Source organism: Prionailurus viverrinus, chromosome A3, assembly GCF_022837055.1.
Source record: "Prionailurus viverrinus isolate Anna chromosome A3, UM_Priviv_1.0, whole genome shotgun sequence".
NCBI classification, from domain to species: domain Eukaryota; kingdom Metazoa; phylum Chordata; class Mammalia; order Carnivora; family Felidae; genus Prionailurus; species Prionailurus viverrinus.
Window position 1 is genome coordinate 38,853,742 of NC_062563.1, and position 20,963 is coordinate 38,874,704.

At 42.0% G+C, this 20,963-nt stretch overlaps 1 protein-coding gene across 2 annotated transcripts in view; it reads left to right on the forward strand.

Annotated features, from left to right (window-relative positions):
* Positions 1 to 8,909: 8,909 nt before the first annotated feature.
* The window catches only part of ISM1 (isthmin 1), a 74,628-nt gene continuing 62,574 nt past the window's right edge, over positions 8,910 to 20,963 (forward strand). The window contains exon 1 of one of the 2 annotated variants that reach the window (XM_047852076.1): positions 8,910 to 9,121. In XM_047852076.1, coding sequence (XP_047708032.1) covers positions 8,984 to 9,121 — 138 coding nt within the window. In that variant the 5' untranslated portion in view covers positions 8,910 to 8,983. Of the gene's footprint in view, positions 9,122 to 9,267; positions 9,345 to 20,963 lie in introns of those variants that run through there. The other variant, XM_047852077.1, reaches the window with a different exon arrangement.

The following is a 20,963-nucleotide window of genomic DNA, read 5'->3' on the forward strand; positions in this document are numbered from 1 at the left end:
AGAGGTGTCCATTTGCTCTTTCTCTGCTGAGGAACTGCTGTCATTAAATCCATTTCTAAATGCAAAGTTACTGCTTTTAGCTTTCTTTCAGACATAACCTCACCAGGAGCTTTTGAAAAGATTATTTCCACTACTCCTTAGTTGTTAAAAAAGAGCGACCATTTCTTGTCTGTTCGTTTTCTCATCTGACTGAGCTCTTTGTAATTTCTCTAGGTATATTTAGCTTCCTTGTATTTTTTTAATGCAACATAGAGTTAGTGTATTTATTATTTTTAAATCCCTGAAGCCAATTGTGATTAATAACAAATGTATTTCTCTTTTGTCTTACACCAAGTCTGGCTTGCTATTTCCTCCTCCTCCTCCTCCTCCTCCTCCTCCGAAGAAGAAGTTTGAGGCTAGATGATTAATAATTAATTGATAAGGGAGCCTGGGTGGCTCAGTTGGCTATATGCCCAAATCTTGAATTTGACTCAGGTCATGATCTCATGGTATGTGAGTTTGAGCCCCACATCAGGCTCTATGCAGACATTGCAGAGCCTGCTTAAGATTCTCTCTCTCCCTCTCTCTGTCCCTCCCCTACTTGTGTGTGCTCTCACTCTCTCTCAAAATAGATAAACTTTAAAAATAATAATTATTAAAAAAAGAATGAATTGATAATGACTTCTGATTAGACCAAATGAAAAAATAACTGACTCACATAGAAAAATCACCTTCTAATATGGTCATAGACCATTGCCCTCTGGGGACTGGATAAGGTTGACAACTTAGAACAAAGTGGCGTAGTTTGCTGGGAAATTAGATGAACTTGTGTTTTTCTCTTTCCACATAAAAAAAGTACCAACGTATCCTCAGTCAAGAATTCTCACCTAACCTTAAAAAATGATTCAAGATCTTTGCATCTTGAAAGAGATTCCCAAACAACTGGACAATTGGGCTTCATGGCGCCTGTGATGCAATGCACTAAGAAGAACACAACATCATGCAGGTAGCATTCCTGCCCAAAGTGCATAATCTAAAACTAATATTGGAGAATCAATCATACAAGAATAAACTGAAGGTCATACTGCAAAATCAGTTGGCCTGGGCTCTTTAAACATGTTAATGACATGAAAGACCAAAAGAAAAGGGTGGTGGGGAGGAGATAGGGACTGTTCAAGACAGACATAAAGAGACACGACAATGGGAATTAAATGCAATGAGTAATTCTCATCTGCATCCTGGATAGAAAAAAAATAACTGTAAATGATATTGTAGGGACAGTAAGAAAATGTTGAATAGGGATTTAAATTAGATAAGATTATTGTATCCATGGTAAGTGTCCTGAGCAAGATTAGACTGTGATGATATAGCAGAACCTCTTCAGGAGGTATATGCTGACATATTTGGGGTGAAGGGTTATACTGAGAAGCTTTTTCAGTATGACAAACCCCCACACAACACCTGGGTGCTTCTTGTCATCTCCGTTGGGTCCCCTTATGTGTGTGTGCAATCAGTAGGTGGCTCTACTTCTGGGGACAGGGTGGGTATTGGTTAGAGTGACTGGAACCCTGTCTCTTCTCTTCCAGTAGGCTAGTCCTGGCTTATTCACATGGCAGTGACAAAGCTCCAAGTCAGACACAAAGAGAGAGGAAGCATGTGAGGCTTCTTGAGGCCTAACCACAGAACTGGCACAAACCCACTTGTGCTGCATTTTGTTAGTCAAAGTTAATCACAAGGCCAGTACAGTCAAAGGGGAGATGCTTCCACATGGTTATGGGAGAAGCCACAAAGTCATGTTGTGAAGGGCTTGGGTACAATGAAGGAAAAACTGATCATTTGTGCAATCTACCACAAGGATGAACGGGTGTTCATTCAATTATACATGTAACTTTTCTCGAGCTTTGAAATTTTTCAGAATAAAAAGTTGAGTAAAGGGATAGATGATAGCACAAGAAGCCAGATACCAAAGAAAATCTACTGTAAAATTCAATTTATATTAATTTTTTAAAGGCAACTCAAATGTATGGTGATAGAAGTCAGAACATTGGTAACATTTGGGTAATTGGCCTCTGGGGTGCTGGTAATATATTGTTTCTTGATCTGGGTAGTAAAAATTCCACTAATCTGTACACTTAGGATATGTATTCTTTTCCATGTGTAGATCATATTTTCATTTTTTAAAAGTTTACTTTGAATAACAGAATATTGGTCTTGGAGCTGGAAAACCTAATACTGCCATCAAGTGCCTTTGCAATATTGCAAATGTCTCTTTAATTCTCTGGACCTCAGTTTCCTCATCTATAGAAGGTAGCTGGATAGTGAATTCTGTGGGCCCCTTCCAACATCTAGACTCTGAGATTCAATTCTGAGTGAATAGTTCACTCACTTCCTGCCTAGAAATTGTCAGAAGTTAAAAAAAAATTATACCATGTATAATATATAACCTTATAACTATGAACTGCTTTTCTCTTACAGCTATAACATGCCCCTGAGATTTTATTTTGCTTCCCAGGATTTGCACAGAAGTAATTATAGCAAAGCAAAAGCAATAAAGGGGTCTTTTTAAAAATACGGATTAGAAGGGCACCTGGGTGGCTCAGTTGGTTAAACGTCTGACTTCAGCTCAGCTCATGATCTCACAGTTCATGAGTTTGAGCCCCATGTTGGGGTCTGTACTGACAGCTCAGAGCCTGGAGCCTTCTTTGGATTCTGCATCTCCCTCTCTCTCTGTCCCTGCCCTATTTGCACACGTGCTCTCTCTCTGTCTCTCAAAAATAAATAAAATGTCAAAAAAATAAGTAAATAAAATACAGAGGAGAGCTATGAGGGCCAGGTATTTGCCGAAGATGTCAGTGGACAGGCAGGATCTCATATTTAATATCACACTAGAAATGCAGTAAAGGACGCTGCCGCATAAGGAAGAACCTTCATAAACCTTTTCAAAAAGCCAATCCAATCTCCCCACTGCTCCAGCTCATGTCTGGGAAGGACAGCCCTCACTCTGGAATGCCATTTCTGGGCCTCCTCAAAAGGTCATGCACTCAGTGGATTCAGGTTCTTTGTACATTTAGAGGCCCTTAGGGTGGAGTGGAGAGAGCTACAGGCATCCCTGCAATCTTCACACGTTTTGTTTTGCCTGCGTGTGTTGGAGCCCCAGGAAGCAGAATGCCAGAGGTCCAGGTGTCCCATAAGCCTGGCTGTGGCTCCAGGGGTTGGAGCCCCTGGGAGTGCCTCTGAGCCTCTGAGCCTCTGAGGGTGGTGATTTTCTCACTTTTGAGTGCTGTGACCCCTTCATAGTTCAAAGGACTCTAATGAAACAACACTTTGGGCTTTTTGTTTGTTTGTGTTTCCTTGAGGGCTTAGAGTTTATCTCAGATTCTTTCAGCAACAATTTCCAGCAGTTTTCTAAAAGTTGCATCCATTGAACAAATATTTATGGAGCATCTACTATGCAAATTTGGAAGTGAGTGACACAAAGAAGCTCTCTGCCCTCATGGACACAACATGGTGTCCTTCATCTAGTAGAGCCAAAGACCTGGGACTACTCACCTTGTCTTGATGTGGAAGTGATAGTTGAACTTCACAACAGCCCTAGAACAGCCATTCTTAGATCCAATTTACAGAGGAGGAAACAGATTCAGAGAGGTACAATAACTGGCCCAAGAGGTACATGGCTAGCAAGTGGAATCCATCTAACTTCACTTCATATTGGCACCTGGGAGGAGGTGGGGAGGTGTGCCAGTCTCTCCAAACAGGGATTCGCAAACTAAGTCATGTGGTCCAGCTACCTGTTGTGTATGCACAGGTTTATGAAAACACAGCCACACCCATTTGTTCATGTATTATCTTTGACTGCTCTCCCACTGCACCACTGTAACAGGAGGGTTGAGAGAAACCTTGTAGCCCACAGACCAAAAAAAAAAAAAAAAAAAAAATTTTGCTATCCGTCCCTCAAAAAGAAAGATTTGCCACCCGTCCTTCTCAGAATAGTACTCCCTTTATTAGGGAAGGTGGTGAAACTCCTATAACAAACCCTCAAATTTTAGTGGTTTAACACATTTTTTTAAGTTTATTTTTCTTTTAAGTTTATAGATGAAACAAAAGCCCAGCCAGGGTGTTCTGGGCACAGTTAGGGGTGGGGTAAGGGCTCTGCTCCAGGGATCCAGGCTGATCATTGTTCTAAGGTCTGGGCAGACACATTTAGCCAGCAAGGAAGGAAAAAGAGAAGGATCATGCACAGGAGACTTTTATGGGTTAGATATGGAAGTGACACACATTACCTCCACCCACATTCTATTGGCCAGAATTTCAGAGGATAATGGGAAATGTAGTCTAGGAGAAAAAGAAACAATTTTTGGTAACACATAGCAGTCTCCACTGGAATCCCTGAATGCTAATTGTTCGTGCACCCTGTAAGTCTCTGGTTTTGGCTTTTCAAATCTGTTTTATACCTCACATACAGTGTGCATGTTTAAAATTTTTTTAATTGACCCCTTGCCTTCTTGAGCTACAAACTGAAATATGTATAAATGAAATGATATGATGTCATGGATTTTGCTTCAAAACAATCCGAGAGGGAGAAAGTACATGAGAATACAGATGAAACATGAGTTTTGTTGAAGCTAGGTGATGGGTGTCTAAGGACTTCTTATATTAGTCTCTTGAATTTTGTACATATTTAAATTTTTCCATGATTAAAAAAAAGTGTATTTTAAAGATACTAAAACTACTCTTTACTGTCTTGCAACAATTTTAAATTTTTTAAAAAAGGGAACAACAGTAAAATCATGACATAATAGACTTGCAAGTTCCTCTTTAGTAATTTTTCCAAGAAAGTTTTCTGATTTATTAATTTTGCTTGCTTTCTCCTAATATTCCAGTAACACAAGTTTGTCTGCAAAAGAAACAGACCAATAACACAAGACAAAAATCTATGAGAGAATAGTACATTCTAGACATAGAAGAGTTCATATTTATAGGTCAGCCGCCTATAGTAGGAACACTTTAAGGACACTTAATTTATTAAGTAAGGTCTATATAAAGACCACATTCATTGGGCAACCACTGATTGAGCAACTACTCCATCCAAGGCACTGTGCTCAGGTCTAGAAATACAATGATGATGAGACAGGTGTTCCTCTCTTAAAGAATGTACTTGTCAGGACAGGTAATAATAAGCTGCTATAGCAAACATCCCTAAATCACAGTGGCTTTGAACAATCAAGCTTTATTTCTCACTGCGCAAGGTTAAATGCAGATATTCGTGGTCCAATAGCTCTATTTTGAGCAGTAACTCAGAGATTTGGGCTCCTTTCCCCTCAGAGTCCTTTTTTATGTAGAAAGGAAAGATAACGTGTGTATAGGTGATCACTCATGAGTTTTATGTATTTATTTTTGTTTATTTATTTTTGAGAGACATAGAATATGAGCCGGGGTGGGGGACAGAGAGAGAGAGGGAGACACAGAATCTGAAGCAGGCTCCAGGCTCTGAGCTGTCAGCACAGAGCCCAATGAGCCAAAATTGGACACTAAACCGACTGAGCCATCTGGGTGCCCCACTCACTCGTGATATTTCATAACCAGACCTGAATGTAACAGAGCTCTTCACACCTCACCTAGATCTAGTGTTGCTGGAAAATATTCTCTATGAACCCAGGAAGAAGAAAACTATATGCTGGAGGAGGGGAGGGGACACGTATTCTGGAATGTTCTACATAAATGGTGATCCGGATCTGGTGAGAAGGCACATTCTATTAGGGCAAAATAAGAGCAATAATAAAGATATGAATAAGTTGTATAAGACTCTAAAAGAGGAGGTAGGAATCTTTTTTTTAACTGATCAGCAATTCACAATTCCATAAATGTGCTTGCAACTTAATTTGTTTGGGCTATTAAATTTGTAATTCTCTTTCCACAAAAAATTATAGTCCGGTTTTCCCTACCCCCTAAAAAGCAGCCTGGTTTGGCAAATTCAGTCACAGATTACGGGTGTTTATCGATACTGGCTATGTATACTCACTAGAACATAAACTCACCTGGAATTTGGATCTCGCAGCGTGAAAGGATTTTAATAGGATTCATTCATACATTTGTTCAACATTTTATAAAGACTTCTGTCCCCAAAATTCAATTTACAATTTTTACAACATTTTACAAAGACTTTGATCTCTAACTCCCCCTTTACAAATTTACAAGAATTTACACTCACTGCAAGGATTTCTTTCCAGAGTTTTTTTTAAGTTATTTTTCCTTAGGATCCAAAAATGTTAATTTTAGATGAGAGGAGAGGCAATTGAGGCTCACATGTGGGGACTGTGTGTGATGGAAATACGGGACACAGCAGCGCCTGGATTCTAATTTAGACCAGCCTGCCTCAGGCAATAGGAAAAGTCATTTGTCCCTGTGCGCCCACATCATAATCTGGCACAACTGTGGTATAGAGCCGGTCTTAAACTCTCTCTGCCTTCAGATTCTAGTTTGCCATCTTAATTTATGTATTTCATCATCGCGCCCACTGTCCCACCCTGCTCCCCTTTGGAAGTGACTCTAATTAGAAAGCACACTGGAGGATCCTTGTGGGATCTGAACTGCTAGGATCTCCTTTGATCTCCAATCTGAACTGCGGACGGTCTATTGTTTCAAATTCTCCCCCAGCCCTCGGGTTGACAATTATTTGGCATTTCAGAGCCTGGAGATTGCAATGGATGCCGGACAGGACCGACCGCCTGAAAATCCAGAGCAAGCACTCCCTCCAAATATCTCCCTTCCCCAGACCCTGCACTCCTCCCCCTCACCCCCCCCCAAAAAAAATTACTGAAAAGGGAAAGATATCGAGTGCTTTATAAACACCTGCCAATCCATTAATAAAATGATAAGGCTGGTTAGAATTTTAAAGATGCTCAAGGCGTCTCTAAAGCGGCAACTAGCCTAGCCTTTCCTTCCCCCTGACACAAATTAAAACGCAACTATCACACCCTACCCTACTATTGCTATTTAAATTCTGCAAAATGTCACGGTGACCCGAGAAACTTTCGGAATGGTGAAGTGTTTCTTGTCTTAATTTGGGTTAGACTCAGCTGAGATGCCTTGTGTAAAGATGTGAACTCCGAAGGTAGTTGACTTAAGAATCTTCAGTTTGTAGGACCGGGAGGAGGAGGGCAGAAACGGGGTGGGGGGGGGGTGGGCAGGGGGACGGGCAGGCGAAAAAGTTTTGCTTATTTATTTAATTTCAACCACCAAGGGAACGACGGAAGGTTCATCCCCGGAGCACTGGAATCCTAAAGGCTAGGTAGACTTGGAAATTTGAGAAATGAATTGTGCGAACGCCTAGGCTGAGGGCTCCGCACGCGGGGAGGGACTGGCTGGGCGGGCACAAGGAAGGAGGGAGGGAGGAAACCCGGTAGGAGGCGGAGGACGTGCAGTATAAAAGGCCCCAGTCTTAGAGCGCGCTCACCACTCTGAGCTACTTTGGGAAGGCGGGATCCTGAGCAAGATCAAAAGAGAGGGGAACGCGCGGTGCCACTGCGGTGATCCAAGCCTACCATCGGACCCAGTTTGCTCTTGCGCTCGAGGCCAAGCTCCGCGCTCTCTGCTCGACCCCGGAGCCTTTCCACTCGCCGGCTGCCCCCAGCACGGCATGAGCCGCGCGCGGGAGCCGGAGGCTGCAGCGCGGTCATGAGGCGGTGGCCCAGGAGCGGCGGCTGTGCGACGCCAGTCCCTAGGTCCCCTCCGGGAGCAGCGCCTCCGGGATGAGCCCCTCGACCCGTGACTGCCTGAGCTGAGATTGACCCCCAGTGCCCCACCTACGTACTGCGCGCCCGAGCCAAGCCCTGAAGTTTCCCACCGCGCCACCTGCGCTCTCCACCGGACCGACACCTAGCGAATCCGACTCGCCTCCCTTTCCAGGCTCTACCAGGCGCCACGGGCGCGTGAGCAGCGCTGCTCAGGGAGCGGAGGCCCACCGTCCAGGAGCAAGTGTCAAGACCCTTCTGGAACTACACTTTATCATTCCCCTGGTACACACGCACGCCAGCTTCAGCAAGGGGCGCACAGTCGCAGACACCTGGCTTGCCCTGAGCGCCCTCCGTTTTCCACCACCACAACTCCCAACTCCACTTTGTCAATAAAGGTTTCTAAACTCGCCCAGGCACCCCACCCACCCACAGCCCCGAGCCTCAGTACGCACAAGGCTCTGCCCTCGGCGGCCACAGCGACCTCGGCAGCAGTGCGCGCACTTGGCGCAGCCCGGCAGGCGGACGCCGACCCCGGAGGGGCGCCCGGGTCACCTCCAAACTGTGACAGCCCCCGTGTACCCGGGGTCCCCATCTGGAGCCGGCTCACCCTAGGACTCGGCGGCGGGGCGGCGCGGCCTGCGGCCCGAAGGAGCGCGGGGAGGAGGGGAGGTGGCTCGTCGGGTGAGTGGCTCCGGGCGGCAAGGGCGGGGGAGCCAAGCGTGGAGGTAACTCCGGGCCGCCACTGAAGCCCTCCTCCTCATTCTCCTCCTCCTCCTTCTCCTCCTCCTCCTGCTCCCCGCGCTCCTCTGGCGGCCGCTCCCGCTCCAGCTGCGGCGCCGCGGCCACATCTGGGGCGCCCATGTGCGCTCGGGGGCTCGGCTGCGCCTGCCCCGCCGCCGCCCCCGCTACCCCCTGCCCGCAGGGTGGTCCCCGGCCCGGTCCGGGTCCCGGGCAGCCCCCCGTCCCCGCCGCCGCCGCCGGGGAGCGCCGGGGTTTGCTCCACAGCCGGCTTGGACGCCCCCGGCCCCGCCGTGGCTCCGCCGTGGTGCGGCGGCGGCGGCGGCGGCGGCGGCGGCGGCTCCTGCTCCCCCGGCCCGGCGCGCCCCGCTGAGCCCAGCGCCAGCCCCGCGGGCCCGGGGAGCGGGGGCCCAGCGGGGGCCGAGGCGGGAGCCGCGCTGCCGGGCTCCCGGGCTCCAACTCCGCCTCCCCCGGCGCCGCCGCCGCCGCCGCCGCCCGCCGCGCCGGGTCCTAAAGCCGCGCGCCTCAAGAGGATGGTGCGTCTGGCGGCCGAGCTGTTGCTGCTGCTGGGGCTGCTGCTGCTCACGCTGCACATCACAGTGCTGCGCGGTTCGGGAGCCGCTGACGGGCCGGACGCGGCCGCGGGCAACTCCAGCCGGACGCAGCTGCAGGTGAGTGCGCCGCCAGAGAGGGGCGCGCGTGGCAGCGGGGACCGGGTGGCAGGGTGCTGAGCAAGCGCAGGCTGGATGCGAGGGGGCGGGTCCCCCGCCCCACCAAAGAGCAACGGTCTTGCGGGGACAACCTGTCTTAGGCAGAGACGGAGTGGGGTTGCGTGCCTGGAGACTGAACCCCGTATTGAGGTCTGGCAGATGCTGTCCTCCAGGTTTTTCACAGGTCAGGTACCTGGGGGTGCGAGGCTTGGGATGGGCGGCTTGGTATGTGTTTCTTTTGGGGTGCTGACAGTCTTTGATTGCCCTTTAGTGGCTGAGTAATGTTACTCTGGGGGGTGAGGGGAACGGCAGGAGACTCTTAACTATAGGGTAATACCCCCAAACTGGGTTTGGGAGAAAGAACCCCAGGGAGTCTGCCCCTTCAGAAAGGATCGCCAAGGGTCAGGAAATAATGTCCCGGAGGAAAATGGACAGACACCCTGTTTTCCCGCGCGGTCCACGTGCCTCCCACGTCCCTCCCCAGCCTTGCGGAGGGCGCGGAGTCAAGCTACCTGTCGTACTTGGGGCCCGAGTCACCTGGGGCTTTTAAAAATATAGTAAAGACTTTCAGCGTTCTGCCCCTCTTGTGGGTCGCTTTAGGAATGAGATTCTGAGCATCCGTTGCGCTCCAAGGCTGGAGAGGGGGTCGCCTTTGGGGAGAAGTGAGGGGGCTCCAGACGCAAGGTTAATTATATTTTCCGAATAAAGGATTGCTCAGGTATAGATTTCTTGTCACTGCCCTGGAAAGCGTTTTTCCTTGAGTGTTACAACTGTCAACTTGGAGCATGGGTAGAAGTCAGCAAGGATTTTCCCAGGAAGCCTCGGTAATTTTCTGCCTCCTAAAATCTCTTCCTCAAACCAGCTCTTTTAAACTCTTTGCTCTGCAGTGTGGAGATAAGTAGTATTTATTGTTCCCAAAGGACTTTACAACCATTGCCCCTGCTAATGTACTTTTTAATGTAATTTTTGTGAAAAAAAAATTGTTAGAGAATTCACTTAAATATTTCTGTAGTGCTTGCTATGTGCCTGTGTGCCACTGTATTAAGTGCTTTACAGAATTTCATTGATTTAATGAGGTACTATACTGTTAATATGCCCCCTTTACAAATGCAAAAACTAAGGCACAGAGAGATTAGGAAACTAGCCAATTTTCATGTATTCCAAACTCTTGATTACTTATACCAAGTTTTCTCTCTGCCAGGATGTTATAGACTAAAGCAAGGTGATCCTTGCACACAAATACAAAACCAGGAATGGAAAAGAATACACCCAGAGCCTACAGTTCTTTTAAATTTGGGACATTTCTGGGGTGCCTGGGTAGCTCATTCTGGGTTGGTCGACCAACTTCAGCTGAGATCATGATCTCTCAGTTTGTGAGTTCAAGCCCAGCATAGGGCTCTGTGCTGACAGCTTGGAGCCTGGAGCCTACTTCAGATTCTGTGTATCCCTCTCTCTCTGCCCCTCCCTTACATTCTCTCTCTCTCTCTCTTTCTCTGTCTCTCTCTCGAAATAAATACCCATTAAAAAGAAATTTTAATTTGGGGCATCTCTGAAGATGTTCTAAATTTGTGGGGCCTGCCCGTCTTCTGTGGGCAAACAGGTACAATGACAGACTTACTGGATTCCTTTGGGGAAACGGAAGACACTCCCATTCTGTAGATGGTGCGACACCCACCAGTCTACGACTGCCGGCATAATTCTTAATATCTTCAAGATTTCTGGAAGTCGTATTTTATACATGATGCCTTCTTTCCTCATGGACTCATGAAAAGCTATAAAAATGATGTTCTATGGAAAAGTAAATTTGGCAGATTTCTTTATGAGGTGTTTGCTATCATTAGAATAACCTGGGGTTGGCCTTTTCTGCCTGAACAGTAAGGTAATGAGAGAAGCAGCTGGTGGAAGTGGCAGCTGCAAAGGGGAAGTGGATTAAATTCTCAAAGGGGCCTTTGGCTGAAGAAGTTCCCCAAGAGGGCAAAAGAAATGGGGGATTTAGAAGGAGTAATGCTCCTAGGAGTATCTTAGGTCCCAAGCAGCTGCTAATCCACCAGCTTCAGCTTATCTTGCAATAGTGTTTGATTATTCTGTCCACTCAATGCACTTATCCAGGCAGAATGATGAGTTTAACAGTTTGGTTCATAATTTTACTCTCTTTTGTAATTTGTTATTATAAAAGTTTTATATTCTTCCTGACTAAAGTTATTTCTCTGGCTCTCCAAAGATCTTACCATTCAAGTGGAGAGAGAGAGAATATGTCCCACCAAGTGAGGAGGTCTGCAAAAAACATTTAGGTTATTGTTTTCAGCCCAGGACACTGAATTCACTAGTAGCAGGTGTATTTAAAAACAAAACTGCAGACACTATATTCTTTCTGTTTACTGGACATGTGTAACCCATCTCAAAATCCATTTAAATGTGTTGGTTCTGTGATATTTTAAGCTGCTAAATTCATTCTTTGTAACCAGGAAGTTAATCAGTCCCTAGACTACATGATTGTTCTTGTTATTTCTGCTTAAAATATTCTAAAATATGAGGTTGGAGTGAGAAATAAATGTGGTTCGTTTATTTACCCAAACTGTAATATCTTTGTGGTCATTTAAGAAGAGATACTCCCTTATTTAAGATCTGGTTGTTTTGACATTATTAAGGACACCCAATAAAATAGCAGTAAGAATAACAACAATCATGACTAAGATTTCTCAAGTGTCTTTTATGTGTCAGGCACTGTCCTTAGCAGTTTACATATATCAACAAAAGTCTTGTGAATCAGGCACTATCATTATTCTTGATTCAACTAAAAGAACTGAGGTTAGGTAACTTGTCCAAGGTTGCCCACCTAGAAGCACTATATTTCAAGTGGCTCATGAAACCAATGATGTTAGTCGTCACACCATTTTGAATATTTAAAAATATCTGATAAGAAATTGTCTGGTTGTCTGCAACAGCTGCATAAAAATGTACAGAAACATTAACTTTTTTCACTTTTGAATGAAATCTAAACTCTTCATTGAAATAAGTGTCTCATGTTCAGAGATGCAGACTAGTTCTTTGAGGTCTTTAATAATAGTCAGAAAACAATGATATATAATAAAAGCAGTCTGGAAGATAGAACATCCCAAAATATAGAATCCCCAGGCAATAATAACAACTATTATTATATTTCTTTTATTTGAAATTCACATGACTACCTCTCTACTGAATCTCAGTCAGATTTAAAACCATAAATTTCTACAGATTTTAATAGGAAAGTTAGAATTTATTAAGACAGTGAGATATAAGCAAGTATTATAAACCATCAAATTGATTATTTTTACAATGCCATTAAAGCAACCCAAACTCTGAAATGTAACTTAGTGTCTTTGTTCTCTATCTCCTAACTACTGTCTTTATGAGCTCTTTCTCCCTTTATCACTCTACTTGCCTTCAGTAAAACAACTTAGCTTCTGGTACTGAAGAGGTCATCAGAGCCATTTATAGCAGTAGAAGCAAAAGCAACATTTATTTGTATTTAATACAAGTACATTTCCTAAAATGATTCTGTGGGATTGACAGAGAATTTGAGTCTTTGTATACTCATTTTATAGATGAGGAAACTGAGGCCTGGAGAGATTTGAGTAACTTGCCCAAGGCCACACAGCTGTGATGGGGACAGGGCCGAGCTTCAGAACCAGGCGGGCTGATACTGGAGCCCAAGTTCTTGTTCCTATTCAGCAGAAAGACTCCCAGCTCTGATTCAAGTCAACAGCCATTGTATTTCTTGTTTCATGGCTTGTCTTCCCATTATCCAGACAGGCTGGTGGCTCTTCTCCCTGGAATTCTTTATAAATTATGGATGACTGTCCCACTTAGCTATTACTACATAACAAACTACCCCAATATTTAGTGGCTAGAAACAACCATTATTTCGTTAGCTCATCAAGAAAACTTGCTCCAGGCTCAGCTGGGTGGTTCTTCTGCTGATCTCACCTGGAATTATTCATGTGGCTCTAGCCTAGTGTTGGCTTGACATGAGCTTGATAGTCCAGGATGACCTCACTCATATGTCTGATGGTTGATGTTGGCTGTCACCTAGGCTCTGTCTCCACAGAGTCTTTCATCTTCAAGGAACCTAGCCCACAGAGCCTGACGTGGTGGACTTAGAGCAGCAAGAGAGTAAAAGCAGAAGTTGCAAAGCCTCTTGAAGAACTTGTACAACTTCAGCTACATTCTATGAGCCAAATAAATCACTGGGCCAGCTCAGAGTCTAGGGCACAGGGAATAGACTCCTCTTGATTGGAGGACCAGAAAAGTAATATTGCAAAGGAGCGTGTGTATAGCAATGGGAGAAATTACTGTGGCTATGTTTGCAAATATCTACCATATTCATTTTTTTGTCTCATATGCTTTGTAAATGTTTAGACCAATCTTGCACTCACCTTTTAATATTGTTTATGCTGCCTTTGGTCATGAAAAACTTTCTACTTTATTTATTTTTTGTAATGTCTTATTTATTTTTGAGAGAGAGAGAAACAGAGCATGAATCAGGGAGGGGGAGAGGGAGAGAGAGAGGGAGACACAGAATCTGAAGCAGGCTCTGAGCTGTCAGCACAGAGCCCAGTGCAGGGCCCAAACTCACAAACCATGAGATCATGACCTGAGCAAAAGTCTGATGCTTAACTCACTGAGCCACCCAGGTGCCCCAAAAAACTTTCTGTTTTGAATGTAATCAACTCTGAATCCTTTTATGATTTTCGGTTGTCTTGCTTTACTTACAAAAAGGTTCCTTAAATAAAGGTTGTCAGAATCTTTAAATATATTTTGTTCTAACAGTTTTATAGTTCCTTATTGTTGTTGGCTGCTGTTGTTTAGAACAACAGTCTGCTTTGAAGTTATTTGTGGGTTTAAGGTTTAAGATGAAGATACAACTTTGGTTTTTGTCCAAGTGAATAGCCACTTGTCCTATCATACCTAGGTTTGTTTCCTATTGTGGATAGGGTTTTATTTTTTGTTGTTATATTCTCCAATTTGTTAGTTCTTGAATATAGGAAAGTTATAGAAATATATGCTTACAGTTTTCTTGGTGTGGGCATGAAAGCTAGCAGTATCCATTTCAATAGTGTATCATTAGAGTTCCATGGGATGAGGTTAAAATATTCATTTTTTTTTCACTTTAGCACTTTAAATAATAATCATCTCTTTCTTATGGGGTTGTTAGAATTCATTCATAAGTGCTTTTAGGCTTGGTAACCTTTGCTTGAGATTACTGATTATCATTCCATGTTAATCCATGGTTAGTAGTCTATTCAGATAATATAAATTTTCTTGAGTCAATTTTGATAAATTATGTTTTCCCAGAAAATTATATATTTTTATAAACTGATAAATTATACTTTATCACTATAAAGTTTATACATAGTACAAGCATATTTTGCAAATATTTCATAACTGTATATTCTTTATGTTTTATGATGCACACTCTTGGATCTCTTTATAAAACCTATCAGATCAAGATTGTTGATTATATTTTGAAAACCCTCCAACTTGATTTATTTACTGTCCACTATTTTACTGATTTCTCAAGAAAATTAATTTCACTTTTATCCTACTGTTGTTGATTTTTCTGTCTCTCATTATCCCATTAATTTTTGCTTTACTTGTCTCGAATCCATGGTGTTAGGACATAAAATAACCTTTTTTGGTGGTTATATTTTATCAAGATGAAATTCCTTATTTATCATTTTATTGACTTTTGTCTTGAATACTTTTTTGTCTGATATTAATGTTGCAACTCTTGTTTTATTTCTTTTTCTTTTGAGATTTGTCGAATGTCCTTTTCCAACCTTTACTTTAAAACATTGTCTAACTTTTTTTTAATTTAAATAGCTCTCTTATTAATAACTGATAGCTCAATTTTCTGTTTCCATGCAACACATTAATGAATTTAACTCATTTATATTTGTTGTGATTACTGATAGATTTGAAGATATTTTTCCCATTTTGTGTAGTATTTTCAAATTTCCACAATTTTTTCCATTTTGCCTCTTACTCTCCAATTTATCTGTGTAACCTTTGGCAAGAGACTTAGCCTTTATATTAATTTCCTCATCTGTAAATTATATATATAATAGCTATTTCCTGGTGCTGTTGTAAAAATTAAAACACTGAATGCATACTAAGTAATTTATCAGAGCTTAGCACTTAAACATTCAATAAGTACTTAAATACTATTTACTTTGTTCATTTTTCCTCAAGTATTGAAAGTGTTCTATTGCTGTTATTCTCAACATTTTAACAGATTTGAACTTACACTTTTTATCAGTGCTGAGAATCAATCCATATTTATAACCTAAAGCCTCCAAAAACAAGATTCTGATATTCTGTTTCTCTCTGTGTCCTGTGTATCTCTCAGCTTTTAATCATATTATCTGAATATTTAGGCTAAATTATTCTTCTTTCTATTTCTTTTTTCTTCTTTCTTTCTTTCTTTCTTTCTTTCTTTCTTTCTTCCTTTCTTTATTTTTCATTATAACTCTTAGGAAAATTTCTTAGCAGTTTCATTTATGTTTCTAATAATTATCTAGACATAACTATAAAATTTACTGATTTCTTTACTGGCTGTTGCTGCTACTTGAATCTCATATTTTCATCTTTTATTTTGTTGGAAAGCATTCTCAAAAAGTTATTTTAGGAAGGTTTTATCAAAGGCTAAACTCTCTGAGATCCTAAATTTTTTAACATATCTTTATTTGGTTCTCACACTTACATGCTAATTTGGCAGTTGGCCATGTTCCATATTGTTTCCCCTCAGAATTTTGAAGATAAAATCCAATTTTATTACATCAGCTCATGTTTCATTCAAAATTGGATGCTATGTCTTTGTACCTGGCTATTTTTTTAAACTAGAAGCTTTTAGGATTTTTCACTTTATTCATAATGTTCAGAAATGTCATCATGTTGTGTTTAGATTTAAGACTTTAGTAGTTTGTTCTGGTTGGCACTCAGTGGACCCTTTAAATCTGAAGCCCCAAGTTTGTCTTCGTCGTGAGAACATTTCTTGAGTAATCTCCTTGCTTATCCACTCTTTAATCAGTTTCCTGTCCTCACCTTTTTCTAACTTCTATATCCTTGCCTCTTCTCTTCTCTTCCCTCCTTCTTCTCCCCTCCTCTCCTTTTCCTCTTCCTTTTTACTCTTTTTTCTCTCTCTTAGAATTTTTTAAGTTTTTAAAAGTAATGAATAATTTACATACAATAAAATAATCTTAAAAGTTCAGTTCCATTTTTGACGATTGTATATGCCCATGTAGCCACCATCAAAATTAGGATATAGAATGTCTACATCATCCCAGAAAGCCTTCTTGTGAATCTTTATTGGCAGTTCATTCCTCCCAGAGACAACCAGTGTCTGACTCCTCTCATCACAATTAGTTTGCCTGTTTCAGATCTTCATGTAGATGGCATCACAGGTGTGCAATTTTGTGTGTGTGTCTCTGGCTTCTTTTGCTCAACATGTTTTTGGGATTTTTTTGTATTGGTGTGTGTATCAGTAGATTTCTCTTTTTTATTGGTGAGTTGTATTCCATTGTATAACTATATCATAATTTATTTCTCTATCCCCCCCATTGGTAAACATTTTGATCATTTCCCATGCGTTGGATATATTTTTTTAAAAGACCATGGTAACATTCTTGTACAAGCCTTTCTGTGAACATATATTTTCATGTCATGTGAGTAAATACCTAGTAGTACAACTGACACAGCTTCTATTCTTGATATTGTTATAAGAATTCCTCTAAAGAAACTCACTTTTTCTCAACTCCTTTAGTGTTTCGCTTTCAGTTGGATACAATTTATTTCATGTCAACTAGAAGTCATTCCTTCTTCTGTAGGCGAAACTTCTCTGCTTTACACGTCTGTTCTGGATTTATTTACTTATTTGTATTTCAGCTGCCTTTTCAGTAGAATTTGGAGAGGGAAAAGAAGTAAATGAAAATGCCTGATCTGCCACCTTGAACTGAAACACTATAATTTTATTTCTTAATTTAATTTTCCTGTATACAAACCAAAAGGAAGTTTTATTGTTTGTGTAGCCCCTTTGTTCTTTCTTTGCCAGCCATATTCTAAAAGGCATTGATCTTTGAGTCTTGATCATTGATCTTTGAAGTCATGAGAACTATCCATTCAGTAAAGAAGAATCTATTTTGGTTTTAAAGCTCCCAAAGGAAAGAATCCCACCATATTCTGTGTCTTTTAAAAACCCTCAGTGTCACAATATTTTCCCTCTGATGTGTCCTTTGAATCTTTTATGCGACATCTTTATTTCATGTTTGCCTTTTTTCCCCACTATTCATTAACTTTTCAAAAACCATCTCATGTAGGATTTGAAGTCTATTATTTAATAGTTTCTCTGTCTTCTCCAGATTTGATTATCTCAATCTTTTTTTCAACTTGTTTGCATTGGTCTTATTTTATAGCATTTTAATGGTTTCTGTGGTCCTCTCATTTCTCTTTCATCTTCTGAGAACATCTTCTGCAAACCTTGGCTCAGGATTTTTTAATCTATAAAAAAAAAAGATGGTGATGAAGCTTCTGTCTTCAGTGACAGCTAGAGTATCCCTCTGTATTCATTTCCTAAAGGACAGAAGATTCTTCAGAGGATGAGTTAGGGGTGTCATTTTAATGCCCGGATTATATGCAGTGAGTTTATGAAGTAATGGAGGAGTATGCTATTAAGAAACAGATCTCATTTTGCATTTTATTTAAATCTTTTCTGTGCTCCACTTCAGTAAGAACTTCATAAGAAGCCATGAACATAAAAGATAAAATTTAATTTCCTTCTTTCTGTGGCTGATGAGTCCATATTTTAGATGAAATACAATGCTAATAAAGTCAATATGCTAGTGGCCAGTGTTCCTCTTGGGACTAAACACTCACTGCCCACTGTGGTCATTGTCTTGATAACATAACTTTATGGCTTCTCCCTTCTCTGCCTTCTTTCCTTTTCCCCTACCAAAGCTTTCTGGGATCATCTCCCAAATATACTACTTGCTCTTTGTCTCAGAGTTTCCTTGTGGGAGAACCCAAACTAAATGAAGCACTACTCACACATTAGGCATGGGGATAGTGACCACTTTTCTAGATAGTGATGGTATAGGAAAGCTATGGGGCAGAGTTTCCATGAGGCACCTGCTGCTTCTTGCCATCATTAACAAGGTTGAGGCCTGTTAGTCTCAGAAAGGTACATGCTATGGGCAGCAACAGAATCAGGCCATGCTATGCCCTCCCAGAGCAGCTGGTAACAGAGGGAATTCCAAAATTGTAGGAATGGGAAAGATCAGGCCTGGGCAAACCCTCAAATTGCTGGTGTATAAAGAGATAACTGGTCTTTTCTCTCCTGAGAGCCTGATTCTGTGCTTGTGTGCTATTTTAGGTAGGAGAGTGAGCAACAATAGAAAGTCCTCAAAGATATATGGGATTGTCATCTAATGCCTTAAAAAGGCAGAGGCCCAGATACCTTGATAAATGTAGCTTCATCAACTCCCCAAGCACTGACCGGCATGTGTCACTGAAAAGTTGTTTCTGTAAACTGAGTAGATATAAAAACAGTGGATTAATTACTCCTTCTTCCTCTTGGTCCGACCCATGCACACTTTAGTAAACCAAGTCATCTTGCATAGAGCACTGTCTGGGACTGATATACCTCTGTAACAGAGCAGTACCCCTTTACCCCCTGGCAGAGACAGTGCTGCAGGGCCTGTCTTCAAGTTTGGGACCCTGGGCTGCCAGACTCACAGTTTGGGGCGCTCCAATCCCCAGATGTTCACATAAGTGACCTGGAAAAAGGAAGGTAGTCTGTGAATGCAATAGGCCACTTCCTGCCAGACACCACATCTCTATTTTCAAAAATAACGAGATGTGGTTAGAATCTATATGAAGGATACAGGGAAGCTGGAAATGATGCCATAAGACCCCCAGGTGTTAACTTACTCCCAAAGGCATCTAGATAGAATATCCATGCCCATGCCAATGAAACAAATGAAAAACATGCCTTGGCTCCCAACTGCCTCTTGGAGATAGCAGTGGGAAGAAGATAGAGGGAAAAGTGGCAGTTGTGTTATTACTTTTAAAAACAGCTTTATTGAGGTGTAATTGACATAAAGGGAACCATGCATATTTAAAGTGAACAATCCAGTGGGCTTTGACACCTGTCAAACCAGCACTGCTATCAAGATAATGAATAAATCTATCATCTCCAAAAGTTTCTTTGTGCTCCTTTGTGATTCTTCCTTCATTCTCCAGCAATCTCCGGGCCACTGAGCTGCCTTCTGTCACTATAGCTTTTGCATTTCCTAGATTTTTATGTAACTAACATCATACAGAATTTACAGTACAACAAGCTTCTTTGCTCACCATAATGACTTTGAGAATCATCCATGTTTTATGTATAAAGTGTTTGATCCTTTTTATTGCCAATTAGTATTGCACTGTATGCATACAACATGCTTATCCACTCATCCATTGAAGCACATTTAGGCTGTTTCCAATTTGGGCCTATTAAAATAAAGATGCTATGAATATTCAGGTATAAGTCTTTGCATGGACGTATGCTTTCATTTCTCCTGTGTGAATACTTAGCAGAATGGTTGGGTCATACGATAGGTGTATGTTTAGCTTAATTAGGAAATTGTGGCAATCTTTTTAAGGCACTCACATAACATGTTTGGGATCTGTAACGATCCACGGATGCCACTGGAAAACTTCAGAGAATTTGGACGTTGAGTCTCAGGAAGAGATCCTCTTACAGTTAAACCATTTGTAGACTGTGTTCTGCAATATACAACTGATTCTCGAACAATGCAGTCAAAAATCCACGTATAACTTTGACTCCCCATAAACTTAACATCCAATAGGCTACTGTTGACCAGAAGCCTTACTGATAACATAAACAGTTGCTTAACACATATTTTGTATGTTATACATATTATATACTGTATTCTTATAATCAAGCTAGAGAAAAGAAAATGTTATTAAGCAAATCATAAGGAAGAGAAAATACAGTTACAGAACTATACTGTATTTACCAACAAAACCAATAAGAATCCACATAAGTGGACTCATGCAATTCAGACCCCTGTTGTTCAAGACTCAATTGTATTATGAAAAATGGAAGGAAGAAGAGAAGAGATTGTCTTCTTGCAGAGAATTCTCCTATTTTTCCAGGATGCCCAAAGTATGGAAATTTCATGGGGCTCAATTCTCCAGGTGACGGTGGTAGAGGGAAAGTTAGGTGCTGGACAGAAAAACAGGTTGGAAAGATGTCCCAGCAGAAGACTCAGTTTCCTCCATAAGCTTCTGTCCATCACTCCCCTCATCTTCTTGTCCCAGGCCTTCCCTGACTAGAGTTTAAGAAAACCAGAAATAGACTTGGTATCTCTTGCCTGGGGACTCAGTTACATTGTGACTTAGAAATCTGGTATTGGTTATGACCCCCAAATGAATTGGACCCCAGTTTTTTTTTAATTTATTTATTTTTGAGACAGAGAGAGACCATGGACAGGGGAGGGTCAGAGAAAGACGGAGACACAGAATCTGAAACAGGCTCCAGGCTCTGAGCCATCAGCACAGAGCCCGACGTGGGGCTCGAACCCACGGACCGCGAGATCATGACCTGAGCCGAAGTCGGATGCTTAACCGACTGAGCCACCCAGGTGCCCCGAATTGGACGCCAGTTTTATTGCCATGAACCTTCAAATTCCAGGAAGTAGAAAGGGCAAAAAGTAAAAAAGGGGAGATCTCATTAGGTGATTCTAATCCTTAGCCCATGAAA